A 23,517-nucleotide genomic window follows, 5' to 3' on the forward strand; every position below is an offset into this window, starting at 1 on the left:
GAGGGGAACTTCGAAGTGGTGATACTCCCTTTCGCTGTTGCCTTTGTTCCTCCAGCCAGGAGGGATGTGGCCTCAGGCAATGTTTTTTATGATCTGCGGTGAGTTTTCAGATATACATTACAGCAATGGAATGTTTATAAGCTTATGAAGGGGTGCCAATCAACTGGCTTTCTTTGTTCTGATTGGGATTGAGATTTTTGAGTGCTATAGCAGCTGTACTCATCCAGCCAATTGAAGACTATTGCATCATGCTCTTAACTTGTGCTTTATAGATGATGAAACAACTTTGGGGAGTCAGGAGGTGAGTCAATCCCCACAGAATACCCAACTGTGGTTATAGTATTGATGTGGCTGATCCAGTTAAGTTTATGGTCAATGGTGAACTCAGGGCATTGATGGTGGGGATTAGGCAATGGTATTGCTATTCAATGTCATGGGAAAGTGGTTAGCCTCTTAGAAGTAGTCATTGTCTGACACTTGTGTGACAGGATTTTTCATTTGTCATTTATCAGTCCAAAATTGAAACCTATCTAGACCTTGACATCTACAGACATGAACTGTTCCTTTATATGAGGAATTGTGAATAGAACTGAACAATGTGCAAGCACCAGCAAACATCCCCACTTTATGAAGGAGTTGAAAGTCATAAATGAAGTAGTTGAATATGTTGATCCCGGGTTACTGTCCTAAGGAACTCCTGCAGTAATGTCTTAGAGCTGAGGGGATTGGGCTCCAATAGCCATAACCATTTTCCTTTGTGTTAGGTATGAGTCAAGCTAGTGCAGAGGTCTTATCTTCACTCTGAATGACTTCAACTCTACCAGGGTTCCGTGATGCCACACTTGGTCAAATACAACATTAAATGTCAAGGGCAGTCACTCTTACCTTACCTACAGAGATCACCTCTTCTGTTCATGTTTGATTGTAATGAGATCTGGTGCTAAAAAGTCTTAGTGGAACCCAACTTCAAGCATCAGGGTTTTGGAGAATAGGAGAAGGGTGATATGACAATCCGTGGACTAATAATCTAGGACCCCTGGACACAAGGTTCACATCCCACCATGGCAGATGATGGAATTTAAATTCAATAAAAATATTTTTAAAACACAGAATTAAAAACAGATTCTAGCCTAAGAGTGAGCATGTGATTGCCACTGATTGTCATAACAACACATCTGGATCACTGATGTCCTTTAGGAAAGGACATCTGCTGTCCTTACCAGATCTGACCGACAAGTGAATCCAAACCCATAGCAATGTGTTTGACTCTAGACAATTAGGGATGGCAATAAATGCTAAGCAAGCAATACTCACATACTATAAATTAATAAAAAAAAAGGAGCCATTTGATAGCATTGTCAACAGCCCTCACATCATTTTTCTGATAATTGGGATAACTGCTGTAATTAATCAGAATGGATTTGTCCTAATTCTTGTGGGCAAGTTTTCAGTTTCATGGCTAGATGTTAGTTTGCTGTTTGGCTGGAGGTATAGCTAGTTATAATGCTAGTTACAAATTTTCAGTACAGCATCTGGAATGTGATTCTCTTCATTATATCCAGTGTGTTTGACTGTTTCTTCACATCACCTGAAGTGAGTTGAATTAGCTGAAGACTGGTTTCTGTGCTGAAGACCTCAGGAGCAGGATCCACTGTTGATTATCCATGCAACATTCTGGCTAGTTGAAAATGCTTCAGCCTTGTCTTTGCCTACAAATGCTAGTCTCATCCATCTATCAGCATGGAACCTTCTCTTTCCATTGTTTAACTATACATCACTATTAATGACGAGGTAGCACAGAATTGCAGACTTTAGATCTGATCTGTTGGTTGTAAGTGTAGTCTATAAAAAGCTACTTTGTGGTTTATTGGGCATGTGCTGTACCCTATTGTGGTTGCCACTTCATTCTAAGGTACATCTGATACAGTTTTTCACATGTTTTATAATGCTCCTCACTGAACCAGGTAATGGTTGAGTAAAGATGATTCTGGGTCAAGAGATTACAGATTATGGTGGGATACAGCTTTACTGTTGAGGTTAACCCACAGCACCTTATGGATGCCCAGTTTTGAGATTTCTTCTAAACTGAACCTTTTTATGTTGATGGCACTGCCACACAAACTGTGTTCATTGCAAAGATGATCTTGCCTTTATAACTGCTGTGTAGTGGCCAATACCACCAGTACAGTCATGGTTAGATGCAACTGTGAAAGACAAACTGATGAGGATCAGGTCAAGAAGGTATTTCCCTTGTCTTGTCTCTTAGCACCTATCACAGGCCCAATCTAGAAGCTAAGTCCTTCAAGACCCAGCCAACCTGATCAGTCCCGATTCAGTATACATAACGGGGTGAATGGTTAATCTCCTTTTGTGCTGTATTCTTTCATTAGTAGCTCTAGGAAGTGATCAATAACTAAAAATGAATCCTGGTCATTTCTTTTGCACTCACAGTCAACGTCACCGATGCCTTTACCCCAAACTTTCTTGCACCCCCAAAAAAAAAGTTCTTCTTTCATTCTGGATACTTGACTTGCATTCGTCTGAAGCTTTAAGTATGCACACACATTTCCTTGCAAATCCATCCATAGTATCTAATCCCATATGTTTATGTGAATAATGAAATTGAAAAATACCATCACATAGTTACACAATGTTTTAAAGAAATAGATATTGAGTGAATATGTAGTGATATCTTTTGACAAAGGGTCAGTTAGACTCAAAACGTCAGTTCTTTTCTCTCCTTACAGATGCTGCCAGATCTGCTGAGATTTTCCAGCATTTTCTCTTTTGGTATGTAGTGATATCCATCTGCAGTCACAAATAGTATGTAAAATCACAATTAAAACAAAACATGCAGACATAAAACATGAACATGCATTCCGACAGTTCTCTAGATCATGGTAAAATATAGTTATATGAAAAAGATTAAAAGAATACCAGACCAATGACTGGATTTTGCTGATACTACTTACATCAGTGACATTAACTATACCAATCTGAGGCTTGTGAAGGTCAATCTTGAAAGTTTTCTCCCAATAGGTAAACAGCTGAAATAGTCACAGAAGGAAAGTAAGATTAAATTACTACAATATAATTCCTACTTATTTGTTACTCTGTGACATGCGTACTCACCAGTGGGAAGTCATCAGGGTCAATCCACACAATGCTTAGGTCTGGATTATTTGTGTTTTCTCTTGCTACCTCTTTTAAAATTGACAGAAATTCATAACCATCTGTAAAGGAATAGAAATTCCTTAGTTACCCCTAAGCATGTGACCAAGAATTACTTAGATGAACAAATATTCCAGAGATAACAATTCACTTCTAGCTGCCTATGAAATACATTTTTGGTGGATTGAGGCATCAACTTTGTAGGATAGATACAATCCTTGAAATAATCATCACCAATATTAGTGAATAGACATTTAATACACTCGAAAACCACAGCAGGTCAGGCACCATCCAAGAAGCAGGAAAATCGATGTTTTGGTCTGGAGCCCTTCACCAGAAATGCCCCACTGTCTCCTATTTAATACACTTGCAATTTGAATCTAAAGTACTTGAACGAACACTCGAAATGTCATAACGCTCAAGGCTAATGGCCAAGTGTGAAAAGTGGAATTAATGTAGATAAATTGGTGCAGACTTAATGAGCTGAATGTTTTCTTCTATGCTGAATGACTCTTTGAATTAACACAGGAAAAGCAGAAGGCTATTCAACCTCTCAAGCCTGTTGAGTGGTTCAATTCAATCAAAGCTGATCTATTTTGCTGCATTTCACCTATTTTCCTTGATAATCTTTAATAAATATCTGACTTTTTTTTGTCTTAAGAGTTTCAAATTCCCAACATCCTTTTGAAGTAGATGATTGGGTACTTTATCAATATTATTCCATTGTTGAATATATTCAAAGCTGGAATAGATATACTTTTGATTTCTCTGAGAATCAAAGGACATGGGGAGTTAGCAGGAAAGAGGAGTTCAGGCATAGATCAGCCATGAACACACTGAATGATGGAGGAGACTCAAGGGACCATATGATACCTAATGCTGCTTCTGTTTCGGAGGATCTTTTATTCTCTTCATTCTTTCCTAATGTTCCTGTCCTTTCCGAATATTTTGTCGAGTGGTGTTGCTCAGTGTTTGGCACTGCTGCCTCTCAGTACCAGGGATCCGATTTCGAGTCTTGCCTCGGGTAACTGTCTGTGTGGAGTTTGCACACTCTCCCCGTGTCTGCATGGGTTTCCTCCCACAACCCAAAGATGTGCAGATCAGGTGAATTCGTCATGCTAAATTGCCCATTGTATTAGGTGCATTAGTCAGGGGTAAATGTAGGGGAATGGGTCTGGGTGGGTTGCTCTTTGGAGGGTTGGTGTGGACTTGTTGGGCTAAATGGCCTGTTTCCACACTATCTAATCTAATCTATTACTGCAACAACTACAGCTTCAATTCATTTAGTGTTTTTAACATAGCAAACATTTTATACAATACTTGTGTTAAGTCTACTATCTACATTTTATTTTTACAGACAGCAATTTCCAGTCTAATTTGAATATAAGGCCCAGATTTCCTGGAGAGACACAGCATATCTGGATGAATCTCTGGCAATCCCTACCTGATATGGATTTACTGCAGGGCAGGTATTTAGTTGTGTCTTTTCTCATCTCTTATACAATTTACGCTTCCCTTTTTTTGTTGAAGCACTTACTTGTTTGTTCACATATGTGAATGTGTTTTTCCTAATTCATTTTAAATGTGTGAAAAAACTGATGATTTTTTTGATGTGAGATTCACTGGTTAATTCTTTTGTACTTGTCCACAGATGCTGTCTGACTCAATGAGTGGTCCAATATATTTTCTTACAGTTTCAGACTTCCAGAATCAACATTCTCATTTTATGTCTACAGTAGTGTGAGCTGTCCCACAAAAAAGCATTTTAATAATAACTTAAAGTTTATTCAATAACACGAGGACTTCCTTTGAGCAGTGAGGGTAGGAAAATTTTAAAGTGATCCTTTACAAAGAGGTTTATAGTTTTAAGTTTCAAATCTAAGATATCTTCCAGATATTGCCGTATAAGGTTTCACCCACATTCCTCAATAATGTAACATAACTTAGTGATATGAATAGAAAAATACACTTTTCTAAAAGAATCACTCAGTGCAAGGCAACATTTCCACAAAGGTATATAACAATACATACAAAAAATTGGAAAATGATCCTCAACTGGTAAACTAAAAGAAAAAGAAATACTTAAGTATCACATTTCAAGATTTGTTTTCAGGAATCTCATAGGCAGACTTTTTTTTCTTGTGAGAACTCTTGCCACAACATTTGCAGGGTGTGACCTCTGCCAGCCCCTGTAGCTCATCATTTTTCAGTCGTGGATTTCAGATATTCACAGTTAGGGCAGGGCACAGCAGCTGAAGTCAAGAATACATTTTATTTTTAACTTTATTACGCAAAGGGAAATTAATTGATTATCTTCCTTCAAGGGGTGAGGTAATTATATTTCCAAACTTCCCACAAAGCTGTATGTCATGAACACATTTGTGTTACTTGTGTCCGGTGTTGCTATGGTATTGATGGGATTACATAATGTCATCATTAGTACATCATTTGAATGTACATTCTCTCTTTGGCTTTCATGTCTGGCAGAAAGTCCCACAAGTAGCAGGAGGCTCAGGAAGACAGCTGAAGAGCTCCAAGCCAGAAATCCTGCTTCCTGCCTATCCTGCATCTTCTCAAAATCAGGCAAATGTGACAATGAATTTAAACAGATGGAATTATTTTGAAATCGGATCAACTATTGTCCACTTTAACATAATTCTCATAACATTTAAACTGTATTTAGATATTCACTTGCATTGCCACAGCCTCCAGGGCTACGGGCCAAACTTTGGAAAACTGGTTAGTGTTGTCACATTTTTGTTGACTGGTGTGGACACACAATGGGCCTCCTTCGAGCTGTAAGCAACTATGTGTCTCAGTCAGCATGATAATGTCAAATAACTACAGTTAACATAACAAGTCATTGGACTTCAAAGTGATTCACTGGGCTGAATTTTACCAGAAATTGGCTAAGTATCAATTCTGGGCAGTTTCATGGAGAGTGTTGTGACAAAGTCTAGCAAATTTCTCACGTTACCTTCCAAACTTCACCTCCTTAGCCATCTATCATAGCCTTATGGTACTTTGCCTTTCATATTCTCTCATTTGCCGTAAATGAAAGTACTTGGCACTACTAGACTATCCCAGGATTCCTGGCATCAGTATCAGTGCACTAGTTGTGCGCCAGGTGAATTGTTGGCAGACTGGAGTTGCTCTGGGCAGTTTGTGTTGTTTGCCCTGGACATGTTAGACAAAAGAAAATCAGTGCCCTGCTTTGAGGACAGGAACCTGAAAGGCCCTGGTGATGAGGTGGTACACAGGAGGGCCATCTTCTTGCCCCAGGACCAGCCAAGAAGATCACACCACAAGACCTTGGCCTGCCTAGTCGAAGACTACCACTCAAGTCAGTGCAGTGTCGACAATTTAGAGAAACATCCAGCAGTGCAGGATGATTAATATTAAATAAATCTAAATCTAAAGAAGGTCAATGACCTTCTCTGCTCCACAAGGATAAGTGCCATCATCATCTATATTCCACCTCACACTCACTCTGTCTCTGTTACTGTACCCACCTCACACATACTCTACCATTCTTCCCCAGCCCACTCTCATCCCTACCATCTACGAATCCTGCAATCCCTCTGTACTATACTCACCCACCCAGGGTGTGAAGTTAAACTACGGTTTAGACAAGTGAGAAAAATAAGTGATATGTCACATGGTTTTATTTGTATTATAGCTGATTCAGCTTTAATAGAATTTACCAGGGTCTTCTTCTTCAGCAAAAGCAACAATCTGGATCCCATCCATATCATCCTCCTATACAAAAGAATGACAAGTTTATGTTACTTTGTGAGAGATTTGAGGATGTTCCTGAATATCGAAAAAAAATCTTGTACATATATGGTTGCTTTTACATCTTTAGTACATCTCAGAGTGATTTACATGCAACATATATTTATCTAAAGTGGAGTCATTATTGCTAGATTCACAACTGCAACAGCCAATTTGCATTCAAAATCCCACAAACAACATGGAGATAAAATCTGTTTTGGTGGAGGAATAAGTATTTGATTTTCTCTTTGCATTGTGTAGTACAGTGGGATCTTTTGAATCAGTGTAGGGTGTCAGGACTTTATGTTAAATTCCAGATTAAAGATGGTATCTGCAATAATGCATTACTCCCTCAATACTGCAATGGTGTCAGCATGATTAAACACACAAGTTCTACAGAATGGCACGAACACTCCTTACATGATTCAGAGATAGCACTGAGTCATGTTGAAATTATAATATCATACAGTATGATACTTTTTGAGTACACGTTGTGCCTGAATTTTGCTGAGAAAGGAACCACACTCTTCAGTATCTGATTCTCCTAATCTGTGGCTTCTAATTTGTTCAGCCTAGTCATCCTCCTCCTTGGCTGTCTTATTTATTAATGATGCCTCTTGACCTACCATTTTTCTCATTGAGAAAATAAACCAAATTTATTTAAATTTAACAGCTTCCCATTCTTGCTAATAACTCAAAATGTCATTTCAGGTTTGTCTTACCCATGTCTCAAACACATCCTCTGGACGCAGTTTCCTGAGGGTTGATCTAAAAAGAGAACAAACACAGCTTTAAAATAGTTACTATGCTCCACTGTTCAAGATTTTCCAACCTACCTCTCCTTGTGTGTATTCGTAAAGGATTGACCTTATTTTGGATCATGTTTGTATGTCTTCTTGATACTGATTTGACTGTTGTCTCTATCAGAAAATCTGAAATTGACCCTGATGTCCACCCAGAACTTCCCTATAAAGTCCTAGCAAGGAAGGGATAAAGTGGATGACCGTCTGCATGACCACGACTATATGACAGAAATATAAGCAGAAGGTAGAAGACATAGGATGGTGGTGGAGGGCTGTCTTTCAGACTGGAGGCCTGTGACCAGTGAAGTGCCACAAGGATTGAACCTGGGTCCACTTCTTGTCATCATTTATATAAATGATTATGATGTGAACATAGGAGGGACGGTTAGTCAGTTTGTAAATGACATCAAAATTGGAGGCGCAGTGGACAGTGAAGAAGGTTACCTCAGAGTACAACAGGATCTTGATCAGATGGACCAGTGGGATCCTACCACTGCTAATGATTTTACAGTGGCACGGAGGCCCTGTGGTTAGCAGCACCAGGGACCTGGGTTCGATTTCAGCCTCAGGCGACTGTCTGTGTGGAGTTTGTATACTCTCCCCATGTCTGCGTGGGTTTCTTCCGGGTGCTCCAGTTTCCTTCCACAGTTCAAGATGTACATGTTAGGTGAATTGGCCATAATAAATTGCCCATAGTGTTATGGGATGTGTAGATTAGGTGTATCAGTCAGAGGAAATGTAAAGTAATAGGGTAGGGGAATGGGTCTAGGTGGGATACTCTTCGGAGGGTTGGTATGGACTTGTTGGGCCAAATGGCCTGTTTCCACACTGTAGGAATTCTATTATAGGTGGAGTTTAATTTAGATAAATGTGAGGTGCTGCATTTTGGAAAGGTAAATCAGGGCTGGACTTACACTCTTAATGGTAAGGTCCTGGGGAATGTTGCTGAATAAAGAGACCTTGCAGTGCAGGGTCATAGTTCCTTGAAAGTAGAGTTGCAGTTAGATAGGATAGTGAAGAAGGCAATTGGTATTCTTGCCTTTGTTGTTCAGTGCTTTGTGTATTGGAGTTGGGAGGTAATGTTGTGGCTGTACAGGGCATTGGTTTGGCCACTTTTGGAATACTGCATGCAATTCTGGTCTCCCTGTTATAGGAAAGATGTTATGAAATTTGAAAGAGTTCAGAAAAGATTGATGTTGCCAAGGTTGGAGAGTTTGAGCTATAGGGAGAGGCTGAATAGGCTGGAGCTATTTTCCCTGGAGGGCGGAGGCTGAGGGGTGACCTTATAGAGGTTTATTAAATCATGAGGGGCATGGACAGAGTAAATAGACAAGGTCTTTTCCCTGGAGTGGGGGAGTCGAAAACTAGAGGGCATAGGTTTAAGGTGAGAGGGGAGAGATTTATAAGGGACCTAAGGAGCAACTTTTTCACGTAGAGGGTGGTGTGTGCATGGAATGAGTTGCCAGAGGAAGTGATGGAATCTGGTACAATTATAACATTTAAGAGGCATCTGCTTGGGTATATGAATAACAAGGGTATAGAGGGATAATGGTCAAATGCTGGCAAATGGGACTAGATTTATTTAGGGTATCTGATTGGCATGGATGAGTTGGATGCAAGGGTCTGGTTCCATAACTCTCTGACTCGAACTAGCCATTCAAATTCTCTGGCAACATCCGAGGAACAGGAAAATTAACATTTCCTGGGGACCTGCCCGAAAAGTCGAATTTCCTGATCCTCGGATGCTACCTGACCTGCTGTGCTTTTCCAGTACCACTCTAATCTTGACTCTAATCTCCAGCATCTGCAGTCCTCACTTTCGCCCATTCAACTTCTCTGCCATTCCAGAAGATCCTGACTGAGCCATTTGTTTTACAAATACTACATTCCTATCGACCCATGATAATCTTTGACTCACTGCCTAATAAGAATCTATAAACTTCTTGCTTTAATGACCCTGCCTCCCTCTCTCCTGAGGGAGAAATTTCATAAGTCATATAATCCTCTGACAGAAAAAGCTGTCCTTACATCTGCACTAAAAGGTGGCCTCCTCTTCTAAAACAGATCCCCTCTCACTCACTTCACAAGAGGATACATTTTTTCCATGTCCACCTTAGGACCTTATCCACTTCAATCAAATCACCTCTCACTCTGTTTAAAGTCCAGTGGAAACAAGGCCAACCCATCTAACTTATCCTGCTAAGACAACCCACTTATTCCAGGTACGTACCTAATGAAATCAAATCAAAACAGCCATTGTTATCTACCTTTTATGTTCTTGAATAAATTCTACGATTTCTTCCTCTGAGTGAGGTTTATCCGGAATCGTGACCGAATCATCCATGAAAGGCTCATAAAAATCCACCTCATTCATCTTCAGTGAGAGTTTCTTTGCGACCTACCCAGAGAATGCATCAATGAAGAAAATGATAAACATAAAAGGATAAACTTAAATAGACCCAAATAATACTGTAAAGTGTATCCTGCCACAATTTTAGCATTGAAGAGTATGGTGCTGGAAAAGCACAGCCGGTCAGGCAGCATCTGAGGAGCAGGAAAGTCAATGTTTCGGGCATAAGCCCCTCATCAAGAATGAGGCTTGTGGGCCAACGGGGCTGCGAGATAAATGGGAGGGGGGTGGGGTTGGGGGGGAACGTAGCTGGGAATACGATAGGTAGATGAAGGAAGGGCAGACGTGATAGGTCAGACAGGGGGGTGGAAAGGAAGGTGGACTGGTAGGACCATTCAAAAGGGTGGTGCCAAGTTGGGAGGTTGGAACTGGGATAAGATGGGGGAAGGGAAATGGGGAAATCCACATTGATCCCATGTGGTGGGAGGGTCTCAAGATGGAAAATGAGGCATTCTTCCTCCAGGTGTCAGATGGTTAGGGTTTGGCAATGGAGGAGGCCAAAGACCTGCATGCCCTTGGTGGAGTGGGAGGGGGAGTTAGTGTTAAAGAGGTGGTGGGGTTGGTTGGTGTGGGTGTCCCAGAAATGTTCTCTGAAATGATTCGCAAGTTGCCGTCCTGTGTCCCCAATGTAGAGGAGACTACATCGGGTGCAACAGTTTCAGTAGATGATGTGTGTGGAAGTACATGTGAATTTCTGTTGGATGGGGAAGGATCCTTTGGTACCTTGAACAGAGGTGAGGTGGGGGGGGGGGTGGGGGGGGGAGGTGTGGCTCAGGTTTTGCAGTGGTGGCTGGGTAAGGTGCTGGGAGGGGAGTTTGGGTTGGTGGGGGGTGTGGACCTAACAAGGGAGTTGCGGAGGGAATGGTCTCTCCGAAACGCAGATAATGGTGGAGAGGGAAATAGCCCCACTCCCCTCCCATTTTTCTGTCAGACTCCTTGGCCCAAAAGCCTCATTCCTGATGAAGGGATTTTGCTCGTAACACCGACTCTCCTGCTCCTCAGATGCTGCCTGACCGGCTGTGCATTTCCAGCACCACATTCTTTGACTCTGATCTCCAGCATCCTCCGTCCTCACTTGCTCACAATTTTAGCATGTCAATCCAAAGGATAGAAAATGACAAAATATATATTTCACAACAAACTAATATAAGCCTCCAAAAAGCAATGTATTTCAAAAACAACACCAAATAAAGCAAGCTTATACATGTAAGTGGAGGCTGGAATTCCTGACATAGCTATACGATACAAATTAAGCACATTGAGAAAGCAATTATAATTAAATGGTTTTCACTTATAACCACAGCTGCATTTCTGTTTTAAATGTTTCCATTTGGAAGCATGTAACGTTATTAAATTAATTAACATTCATTATGAAATGCTGAATAGATAGACATTGTTTAACAACATTATTACTACAGGCAGTACCCAGGTTGCAAAAGGATTCTTGAGTCCGTTCACAAGTCAATTTTCACACAAGTTGAAGCACAATGCAGGAGAATGCAAAGCAAACATTCGTAAGTACAGGAAATGGTCATTTCTAAATTGGGGACTTCTGCTACTGATTGCATCACTGTAATGGAGGGCCCATACTCTTCATGAAAGTTATTTTTAAAAATCTGACAAAACATCAAATGGCATATCTAACTGAAGTCTAATAAAGACATTAAATACTATAGATGCTGGGAATCTGACATTATCAGATCTGCTGAGGTTTCAGTGGGAACCTTATGTTTCTTATTTTTGCTTTTGGACAGCAGCAGTTCATAATTCTGTTATTCTCACTTTCTCTGGCCCTGTCTTTTGTCTCATGTTTGTTTATCACGCCCTTTGGCTATTCCCATCGATTTGTAATTGTCACATAAGGTTTCCCATCCTCTGCTCAGTCACAGGCTTGATTATTTTTTCATTGTTCCAATCTTCCCATCTCATCTCCTTAAAAATGATTGCATTTAAAACTTTTTCCAGTTCATTCGAAAAGTCATGACCTGAAGTATTAATTTTGTTTTTCTCTCCACAAGTATTGCCAATTGAATATTTTACAATTTTCACAATTTAGTGGTTTTACTAAAGGGGGTTTGTATTTGACAAATCTATTGGAATGTTCTGAGAATATAACTAATGAAGAAGATAAAGATGAAAGCTGTAATAGATGCATTTTCAAAAATAAGCATTTGATAAAGTGCCACAAAAAAGGTTAATAGGCAAGATAAAAGACCATGGATTTGATTTAATATGTTAGCAGAAATGGACGATTGGATAACAGGCAGGAAGCAGCTACTAGACATAAATAGGGCATTTTTAAAATGCCAAGTAAGAATGGTAACATACCACATGGATTAGTGCTGGGACCTCTGCTATTTCCAATCTATGTTCATAACTTAAATGAAGAGACAGGGACTGCTGTGTCTAAATTTGCTGAAGATATAGAGCTCGTGCAAATGGAAACTATGGCGAGGACACACAAAAAGGCTCATCAATAAAGAGATGACCTTAGTAGAAACAAGATGGCAGATGGATTGTATTAAACTGAACTATGCAGTTATTCCTTTTGGTCATTTGACTAGACAGGCAGATTTTTTTTTAAAAGCGTGAAACTTGTAAGTAAAAGCAAAATATTGCATAAGTTGGAAATCTGAAGTAAAAACAGCAAGTGCTAGAGAAACTCAGTAGATCTGTCTAGTTCTGAACAGTCATAATGAACTTGAAATGTTAACTCTGTTTCTCTTTCCATAGATGTTGCCGGACCTGCTGAGTTTCTCCAATAGTTTCTTCTTTTATTTGAAACTTTTAGGTATTTGTTAAAGATTGGTGTCTTTGTAAAGGAATGCAGAAAGTTGGCATTCAGATACAGCAAGCAAATAGGAAAGTATATCATATATATGCCTTTGTTGCAAGTGAATTGAACTACTGAAATAAAGAAGGTTTGTTAAATTTGACCAGGTTTTGGTGAGACCACATCTGGAGGACCATGCCTAATTTCCAACTCCATATTTAATAAAAAATATATTTTGTTAGGACTGTGAAAGGAAGGCCAATTGATCTTCCTCTGTTTAACACCCTCTCCATCAGCTGCAACAAACAATTTTTTAAAGACACTGCTATAACATTCCGAGTGTACTACAGCAAATTATCAGGATTTGCTTCGGTAAAAGAAAACATGTCATCAAACATAGTGAAGGTAATAAGTGTAAAACAGTGAGTAACTGGTATAGCATGGAGAAAAATGCAGTTCAGAATCCTACAGTCATTGAGCTGTTATAACTGAACCCACAATTATTTGTTGTCTGTTATTTTCAAGAATTGTGAAGTTTGAGGGATCTTTGAGCTTTTGATGAAGATTGTTTCCCCAGAATGTTTTTTCACCAGGTACCATTTCCTGGGGTGATGAGAGAAATTGGCAGTGAGAGAAAGAGGGAGAGAGATAGATTTTTCTAGTTCTTGCTTCAAATCCATGTTTCTTTCTCTCTGCTATGCTGCATAAAAGCAGCTACTTAAATGATAATTCAGTGTATTTACTGGAGTCTGGCTCCATTTTCTGTACAAGTCAGATAACTAGCAGGTAAACTTTTCATCTCCCAAATCATGGAAATTATCATAAAAATATGATATGTAAATTTCTTGACACTGACTCAATTGCCTGGTTACATTGTCTTTCAATAAAATGGTAATTTCAGTGCTAATGGATTAATTAATTGCACAAGGTGCTGATGAGATCACATCTGGAGTACTGTAAGCAGTTTTGCTCCCTTTATTTACAGAATGATGTGATTTCATTGGAGGCAGTTCAGAGGAGGTTCACTAGGAAGATGATCTCTGGTATGGAGGGATTGTCTTATGAGCAAAGATAAACCACGTTGGGACTCTACTCATTGAAATTTGGAAGAATGAGGAGTGATCTCATTGAAGCATATCAGATTCTTAATGGGCTTGACAGGGTAAATGTTGAGAGGATCATTCCCTTTCATAGCATAATTGTAGAACAACTAAAGACTGAGATGATGACAAATTTCTTCTCTCAGAGGGTCGTGAGACTTTGGACCTCCTTGCCATAGAGAGCTGTGAGGGCAGAGTGCTTGTTCATATTTAAAACTGAGATGGTAGATTCTTGATCAGCAAGGGAATCAAGGGTTACTGGGAGAGGGCAAAAAGGTGGAAGTGAGGATTGTTGGAGAACCATAATCCTATTTAATAGTGGACAGGCTCAAAGGGCCAAATGGCTCACACCTGTTCCTATCTCTTATGGTCTTAAGAACTTACATTGTTGGCAATGCAGTGTATCTTCACTAAATTAGCCCCTGGGAAGACGGGGTTGATTTATGATGAGAGGGAGAGCAAACTGGTTCGATTTTCTCTAGAATTTAGAAGTATGAGACAATCTCATTAAAATATACAAGATTTCAAAGAGGTTTGATAGGGTGGATGCTGGAAGATTGATCAGAGAATCTAAAATGCATGGGCACAGTCTTGTTACTCTGTTCCTAATACAATTAGTGGCAATGGTTTGCACATTACTCTTCCATCAGACTTAAGTTTGTACTTTATAACTGGATCTAATCAGAGTGATAAGTCAAAGCGTTGATTGTTTCTGGTTTAGATGAGGAGAAATTAGTTCACTCAAGGGTCATGAATCTTTGAAATGCTCCGTACCAGAAGGTCATGGATGTTCCATCATCTGATACATTTAGGACTGGAATGGACTGGTTTTAGATCTCTCAAGGAACTAAGGGATATGAGAATTTGGCAGAAACGTGAACCCTCACCCCATAAAATTCAATGCATGCTTTTCATAAAACCTTTAGAACACGGCAACGCATGAACTTTGGAGTTTTTTTCAAGTAGCTTTTATCGTAAATAATTTTCCAGGTAGTCCTTATTTACTGACAGAAATATGCAGGTAGACATTGACATTGAATGATAGAAATTGATGGACAGATTAAAAAAAACTACAGAAACACAGGGAACCTAGTTTTGATGATGAGTCATCTAGACTCGCAAGGTTAGCTTGCTGTCTCTCTCCAGATGTTGCCTGACCCATTGAGATTCCCAGCAATTTTTGCTTTCAGTGCAGCAACACAGTTAGCAAGAGGTTTAGACAACAGCAAGATTGAATGAATTGAACAGTAACATGAAGCCAAAAAATATTACACAACATTAAGCTTCTGTAAATGGAATATTGATTGTATTTTTCAATGTATAATCTCAGTTACATCACACTGTAAACTTTTGCTATAAATTCTATGTCTTACAATTGTGTACTCCACAATCACCTGATGAAGGAGCAGCGCTCCGAAAGCTAGTATTTCCAATTAAACCTGTTGGACTATAACCTGGTGCTGGGTGATTTTTAACTTTATACACCCCAATCCAACACTGGCATCCTCAAATCATAACTGTTCCTAATATAATTCGTGGCAATGATCTGCATATTAGACTTAAATTTGTTTTTTTTGACTGGATCTAATTAGAGTAATAAGTCAAAAGAATATGTAGATCAGTATTTAGCAACAAACTGTTTTGCCATTTGGCTTTGCTTTTTGCTGAAACAATGGTTGGCACAGTAAATTGCAATGGCATTACATCGTTTTGTTAATTATTTTTGAAAAGCACATTAAACCAAGACAAGACATCCTAACAGCCTGTAGAGCAGCTACATAATTAGAGGCAGTAGAATTAGGAATGTAAGTGCAGAAATAGGTCATTCAGCCTCATGAGCCCGGTCCATCATTCAATCAGTTCATGGATAAAGTGTATCTTATCTTCATCCACCCACCTTGACTCCATATCCCTTTATACCCTTGGATAGCAAAAATCTATAATTGTACTATCATTTAAGTTTTATTTGTGGGAGATTGCCAAATTTCTACAATGTTTTCTTTAAAAAAATGTTTTGTAACATCTCTCCCAAATGGCTTGATTCTGATTTTACCTCCTTGTCTATGAATCCTGAACTAGCAGGAAAAGTCTGTCTCCATCTACCATATCAACTGCTTTCAAAATCTGAAAAATCTCAATCAAATCAGTCTCAATTATCTCTATTCCAGAAAATACAAGTCTAGTTTATGTATTGTGAAATCTCTCATTAGTATTTAATCTTTAGTGCTTTGTAATATTCTGAGGAATCTGTGCCCTTCCAACGCTGATATATCCTGATAAAGGTGCGCAGGACATTTCGTACTACTCCAGATGATGTAACCATGATTTTAAATAAGTAGAAAAAGCTAAAAATCACACAACACCAAGTTATAGTCCAACAGGTTTATTTGGAAGCACTAGCTTTCAGAGTGCTGTTCCTTCATCAGGTGGTTGTCCTGATGAAGGAGTAGTGCTCTGAAAGCTAGCGCTTTCAAATAAACCTGTTGGACTATAACCTGGTGTTGTGTGATTTTTAACTTATTACACCCCAGTCCAACACTGGCATCTCCAAATCATAGAAAAAGCTATTTCCAATTATACTCTAATCTTCCAGGTATAAAGATTAACATTCCAGCAGTCTTTTGGATTATATTTCACACCTGACTGCTACATTTTATTTATCTGAATGCATAACATTAAATCTCATTGGAAATCTACGATACTAGCTTTTCACCATTTAGAAAGCAGTGGATCTACCTTTCTTGGTCCAAAAAATATCAAATTTAGTATTATGCAAAAATAAAAACATAAAGTGCTGGATAAACTCAGCAGGTCCAAAAGCATTTGTGGGATGTTTCCTGGAATTTCCGAAGCAGAATCATTGCCGACTTGAAACATTTAACTTTTTTCTCTCTCCAGAGATGATGCCAGACCTGCTGGGTTTGTCCAATATTTTCTTGCAGCACTGCTGCCTGTACTTCTGGATTGTAGATACAGCACTGACCCAGGCAATGACCACAGACCAGGCTTCCAGGGTCTGGTGGTGTGGCTTTTTCTGACAGTCTTCCATGGAACGTATTTCCCTCTTCTAGGCCACCTGGTCCACTAGGGTGTCCAGGTGACTGTCGGAGAATTGCAGCGCCATTATCCCTATCTCCACCACCTTTGGAATGACTGTCCTTCGAAGAGCAGGGTCATCTTTGGAAAGCCGAGCTCACCTGGGTGCATAGTGGCCTTTTAAAAATGGCACACGTGCCAGAGATGCTGGGTCTTTAGGTGGATATGCAGTAAGTGGTGAATTCTTCCGGGAGCAGCAGGGTGATAGATTGGGGTTACAATTGGGAAAGGTGGCCACTATATAGTTGGGGTATGTAATTAATGAAATATTAATATTATTAATAATTAATAATTGGTAAGACACAGTGACAGATCATGCTAGACCTCATGTAGAGAAATCCCTATGAAACTCGCCGAAATTGACATGCAGCCAGAAATAATGGAAGATTTAGCTCCATGAGCTTTTCCTTGCCATTCCACTGCATGCACAGAATCTGCATACATACATGAAGTGTTGTGGCAGAAATAACTGCATCTATTTATTTTAATCAAACTGTTCAGATATCTTATGGCTAGCCTCAACAGCATGTGGGACTTTAGCCAGAACCACTAGACAGAGATAGGGATGTTGTCACTGTGCCACAAGACCTTTGAGTTTTTAAATTTCACAAATTGCTCACGTGATTTGAATCCACGTTCATTGGTACTAAGGTGAACCTTACAATTACAAGCCCAGTGACATTACCACAACACTAGATCTCCCCTCTTAAATAATAAAGGGATGATAACCTTATTGGGATTGTATTATAGACCCCTCTAATAGTCAGAGGGAAATTGAGAAACAAACTTGTAAGGAGATCTAAGCTATCTGTAAGAATAATAGGGTGGTTATGGTAGGGGATTTTAACTTTCCAAACATAGACTAGGACTGCCATAGTGTTAAGGGTTTAAATAGAAAGGAATTTGTTAAGTGTGTATAAGAAACTTTTCTGATTCAGTATGTGGATGTACCTATTAGAAAAGGTGCAAAACTTGACTTACATTTGGGAAATAAGGCAGGGCAGATGACTGAGGTGTCAGTGGGGGAGCACTTTGGGGCCAGCGACCATAATTCTATTCGTTTTAAAATAATGATGGAAAAGGATAGACCAGATCTAAAAGTTGAAGTTCTAAATTGGAGAAAGGCCAATTTTGACAGTATTAGGCAAGAACTTTCAAAAGCTGATTGGGGCAGATGTTCGGAGGCAAAGGGACGGCTGGAAATGGGGAAGACTTCAGAAATGAGATAATGCGAATCCAGGGAAAATATATTTCTGTCAGGGTGGAAGGAAAGGCTGGTAGGTATAGGGAATGCTGGATGACTAAAGAAAATTGAGGGTTTGGTTAAGAAAAAGAAGGAAGCATATGTCAGGTATAGACAGGATAGATCGAGTGAATCCTTAGAAGAGTATAAAGGCAATAGGAGTTACTTAAGAAGGAAATCAGGAGGGCAAAAAGGGGACATGAAGTAACTTTGGCAAATAGAATTAAGGAGAAACCAAAGGGTTTTTACAAATATATTAAGGACAAAAGAGTAACTAGGGAGAGAATAGGGACCCTCAAAGATCAGCAAGGCGGCCTTGGTATGGCACCGCAAAAAATGGGGGAGATACTAAACGAATATTTCGCATCAGTATTTACTGTGGAAAAGGATATGGAAGATAAAGACTGTAGGGAAATAGATGGTGACATCTTGCAAAATGTCCATATCACAGAGGAGGAAGTGCTGGATGTCTTGAAACACATAAAGGTGGATAAATCCCCAGGACCTGATCAAGAGTACCCCAGAATTCTGTGGGATGCTAGAGAAGTGATTGCTGGGCCTCTTGCTGAGATATTTGTATCATCGATAATCACAGGTGAGGTGCCGGAAGACTGGAGGTTGGCAAACGTGGTGCCACTATTTAAGAAGGGCAGTAAAGACAAGCCAGGGAACTATCAACCAGTGAGCCTGATGTTGGTGGTGGGCAAGTTGTTGGAGGGAATCGTGAGGGACAGGGTGTACATGTATTTGGAAAGGCAAGGACTGATTAGAGATAGTCAACATGGCTTTGTGCGTGGGAAATCATGTCTCACAAACTTGATTGAGTTTTTTGAAGAAGTAACAAAGAGGATTGATGAGGGCAGAGTGGTAGATGTGATCTGTATGGACTTCAAATAAGATGTTTGACAAGGTTCCCTGTGGGAGATTGGTTAGCAAGGTTAGATCTCATGGAATACAGGGAGAACTAGCAATTTGGATACAGAACTGGCTCAAAGGTAGAAGACAGAGGGTGGTGGTGGAGGGTTGTTTTTCAGATTGGAGGCCGGTGACCAGTGGAGTGCTACAAGAATCGGTGCTGGGTCCTCTAATTTTTGTCATTTGCATAAATGATTTGGATGCAAGCATAAGAGGTACAGTTAGTACGTTTGTAGATGACACCAAAATTGGAGGTGTAGTGGACAGCGAAGAAGGTTACCTTAGATTACAACAGGATCTTGACCAGATGGGCCAATGGGCTGAGAAGTGGCAGGTGTAGTTTAATTCAGATAAATGTGAGGTGCTGCATTTTGGGAAAGCAAATCTTAGCAAGACTTATACACTTAGTGATAAGGTCTGAGGGAGTGTTGCTGAACAAAGAGACCTTGGAGTGCAGGTTCATAGCTGTTTGAAAGTGGAGTCACAGGTAGATAGGATAGTGAAGAAGGCATTTGGTATGCTTTCTTTTATTCGTTAGAGTATTGAGTACAGGAGTTGGGAGGTCATGTTCGGCTGTACAGGACATTGGTTAGGCCACTGTTGGAATATAGCGTGCAATTCTGGTCTCCTTCCTATCGGAAAGATGTTGTGAAACGGTTCAGAAAAGATTTATAAGGATGTTGCCAGGGTTGGCGGATTTGAGCTATAGGGAGAGGCTGAACAGGTTGGGGCTGTTTTCCCTGGAGCATCGGAGGCTGAGGGGTGACCTTATAGAGGTCTACAAAATTATGAGGGGCATGGATAGGATAAATATACAAAGTCTTGTCCTGGGGTTGGGGAGTCGAGAACTAGAGGGCATAGGTTTAGGGTGAGAGAGGAAAGATATAAAAGAGACCTAAGGGACAACTTTTTCATACAGGGGGTGGTACGTGTATGGAATGAGCTGCCAGAGGAAGTGGTGGAGGCTGGTACAATTGCAATATTTAAGAGGCATTTGGCTGGGTATATGAATAGGAAGGGTTTGGAGAGATATGGGCCAGGTGCTGACAGGTGGGACTAGATTGGGTTGGAATATCTGGTTGGCTTGGACGTGTTAGACCGAAGGGTCGGTTTCCATGGTGTACATCTCTATGACTCTATGCAGTTTACCCAGTACTCTTCGTCCATTGACAAATCAATCTCCCAGCTAGGATGATACTTCGCTTTCAATTTCATGAATTTTAATTTGACTTTAATTACTTACCCCTTTATTAAACGTTGCAAAGAACTTGATGTAAGGGTGGAAGTGCTCTGCTGCATCTTCAAAAGCTTTGTAATCTGCATTAGAAAGAGAAGACAAAATAGAAACAAGGGTAGAAATGTAAAATAGAATACTCAGTGCATTTTAAAGATGTGATTTTGTAAGAACATTATGCAGTATCTTCAAATTTCCATGTTTGTGTTCCGAATCCCACAAGAGCAAAGGTGTAGAATAACAAAGTTTGTAAGATCCTAAACAGTTATGACTGAGACGGATATGGAAAGGATGTTTCCCTTTGTGGGTCAGTCCAGAACTAGGGGAGATGGTTTTAAAAGTAGGGGTTGCTGTTTTGGCTAGAGAGGAATGGAAATCTTTTCTTTCAGAGGTTTGCGTGACTTTTGAACTCTCTGCATAAGATAATTTTTAAGACAGATGCAAAGATGTTTATTTGGTGAGAGAATCAGAGGTTATTGGGGAAATGAGAATGTGGAATTTCAGCACATGAACAGATCAACCATGATATTATTGAAGATATGGTGGAGCTGGCTTAGATGGGACAAATCACCAAATTCATATGCTTGCATGCTTGGTGCATAAAATGTCTCAGTATTTTAGCCAATTAAAAGTTAATTTTGATATCACTAAAAATGTTATGAAATGTTGTTATTTTTCCATTGGCATCACTAGAGCATCATATAAACCATCACTGTTAAAATTCCTCCCTTAGTCAGTGTGGGCTTGCCCATACAATCCAGACTTAATAGATGAAATGTGTGCAATAAAAAGATGTGCTATCGTATAACCTGCAGCTGCTTGACATGTCACCAGTGAATATTTCTTTCATTTCAAGTATCTACACATTTGGATTTGGCTTCTGACTATTTCAAACTCAGACAGCCAGTCACACCAGAATCCAACATTTGTCGCCCATCTCTAATTGCCCTTGAGAAGTTAATGGTTATCTGTTTCTTTGAAATTTTGCAGTCCATGAGATATCAATATTCATGTGGTACTGTTCAAAAGGGAGTTTTTGGATTTTTGACTCATCAACATTGAAGTACGGGCAATACAGTTTGAAGTCAGGATGGTTTATGGCTTGGAGGAGAACTTGCAGGTTGTGATATTTGTATTCCTCAGCTGCCCTCGTCATTCCAGGCAGTTAAACATGCAGGATTGGAAGGTGCTATCAAAGCAGGTTTGGGAGTTGCAGTTGTGCATCTTGTAAAGGGTACATGCAATGACCACAATGTACCAGTAATGGACTTAATAAATGCATAAAGTGGTGGATTTCAGGCTGCCTTGTCCTGAATGGTATCGTATTTTTCAAGTATTGTTGCAGCCATTCTCATCCAGACAAATGGAGAGCATGCACCATGCTCCGCACTGTGCACTTAAGGCGGTGGATATCATCAAGAGTCAGGAGGTGAAGTTACAAGCTGCAGATTGTAGCTTCTGACCTGCTCTTGAGGCCATATAATTATAATGCTGGTCAATGGAAACCCTAAGGATGTCAATAGCAGGAATTCAGCGATGGTAATGCCATTGAACTTCAAAGGGAGGTAATTAGATTCCCTCTGGTTATAGGCAGTCTTTGTCTGGTAGTTGGGTGGCATGAATGTTATTTGCTACTTAGCAGCCCAGTCTGAATGTGGTCCAGATGTTGCTGCATGTGAGTACTGCTCAGTTCTGAGGTATCATAAACGATATTGAAAACTTTCGATTAGCAGCAAACATCCCCACTCCTGGCCTAATGATGGAGGGAAGGACATTGATGAGGCAACTAAAGATGCTTGAATCTGGGACCACCCTGAGAAACCCCTGCAGTAATATCCACACCAACTTCCTTTATGCAGGTATACTTTCAACCAGTGGAGAGTTTTTTTCCCATATCCCACTGACGTTAACTTTTCTTAATTTCTTTGACATCAGTCTTGGTCAAAAGGCACTTTGGACAGTCACTCTCATCTCATGTATTGAATTTGACTCCTTTGCCCATATTTAGACCAAGTCTGTCATGAGATCTGGACTTGACTTAATGCCTAAACCAAAGAAATATACAGGTATAAATTATTGGTGTAACAAATTGATTAATTCTTGATTAAATATTGCACTGACTGCAACATTTAAGATATCTGAGCTTTCTGCAGAACAGAAAATAATGATCAGGTTAATTATTCTAATTTTTATATCTGACAATTGTTTCCAACCACAAATTCTCTTATTAAATTGTCACTGTAAACCACTCCAAGTTTAAAGATATTTTAAATGCTACAATTGAACAGGCAGAGTAAGTTTATGCAGCAAATATGAGGCCATTCTGAGTTTTCTTCTGTTTAGATACATTCAGGATACCTTATCAATGCTACAACATAGGCACAATTCAATTTTTAAAAATCTATTTTTTTTAACATATCAATACTTCTGTTGTTTAAAAACATAGAAATAGGTAAACTGAGTAATTATAGACCAGTCAGTCTAATCTCATTGTGGGCAAATTACTGGAAAAAAAATTAACACGTTTTAATTGATATTTAGAAAGTCATAGATGATTCAAGAACAGTCAGAATGATGCATTGTGGCAAGGTCATCGAGTCATAGAGATGTACAGCATGGAAACAGACCCTTCGGTCCAACCTGTCCATGCCGACCAGATATCCCAACCCAATCTAGTCCCACCTGCCAGCACCTGGCCCATATCCCTCCAAACCCTTCCTATTCATATATCCGTCCAAATGCCTCTTATATGTTGCAATTGTACCAACCTCCACCACTTCCTCTGTCAGCTCATTCCATACACATACCACCCTCTGCGTGAAAAAGTTGCCCCTTAGGTCTCTTTTATATCTTTCCCCTCTCACCCTAAACCTATGCCCTCTAGTTCTGGACTCCCCGACCCCAGGGAAAGACTTTGTCTATTTATCCTATCCATGCCCCTCATAATTTCGTAAACCTCTATAAGGTCACCCCTCAGTATCCGATACTCCAGGGAAAA

General features: G+C 39.8%; 1 protein-coding gene across 3 annotated transcripts in view; it reads right to left on the reverse strand.

Moving 5' to 3' along the window:
- The window catches only part of LOC122555501 (calsequestrin-2), a 57,838-nt gene that overhangs the window by 2,045 nt on the left and 32,276 nt on the right, over window positions 1–23,517 (reverse strand). For all 3 annotated transcript variants that reach the window (XM_087992808.1, XM_087992806.1, XM_087992807.1), the window contains 6 exons: window positions 20,529–20,602; window positions 10,016–10,146; window positions 7,668–7,713; window positions 6,876–6,930; window positions 3,133–3,233; window positions 2,973–3,047 (listed from right to left, as the gene is read on the reverse strand). In XM_087992808.1, the coding sequence (XP_087848934.1) occupies window positions 2,973–3,047; window positions 3,133–3,233; window positions 6,876–6,930; window positions 7,668–7,713; window positions 10,016–10,146; window positions 20,529–20,602 (482 nt within the window). The remainder of the gene's footprint in view (window positions 1–2,972; window positions 3,048–3,132; window positions 3,234–6,875; window positions 6,931–7,667; window positions 7,714–10,015; window positions 10,147–20,528; window positions 20,603–23,517) is intronic.

The sequence above is a fragment of the Chiloscyllium plagiosum genome, unplaced genomic scaffold (assembly GCF_037043375.1).
Source record: "Chiloscyllium plagiosum isolate Xiang-an unplaced genomic scaffold, Cpla_swu_hap1 HiC_scaffold_12, whole genome shotgun sequence".
Lineage (NCBI taxonomy): Eukaryota > Metazoa > Chordata > Chondrichthyes > Orectolobiformes > Hemiscylliidae > Chiloscyllium > Chiloscyllium plagiosum.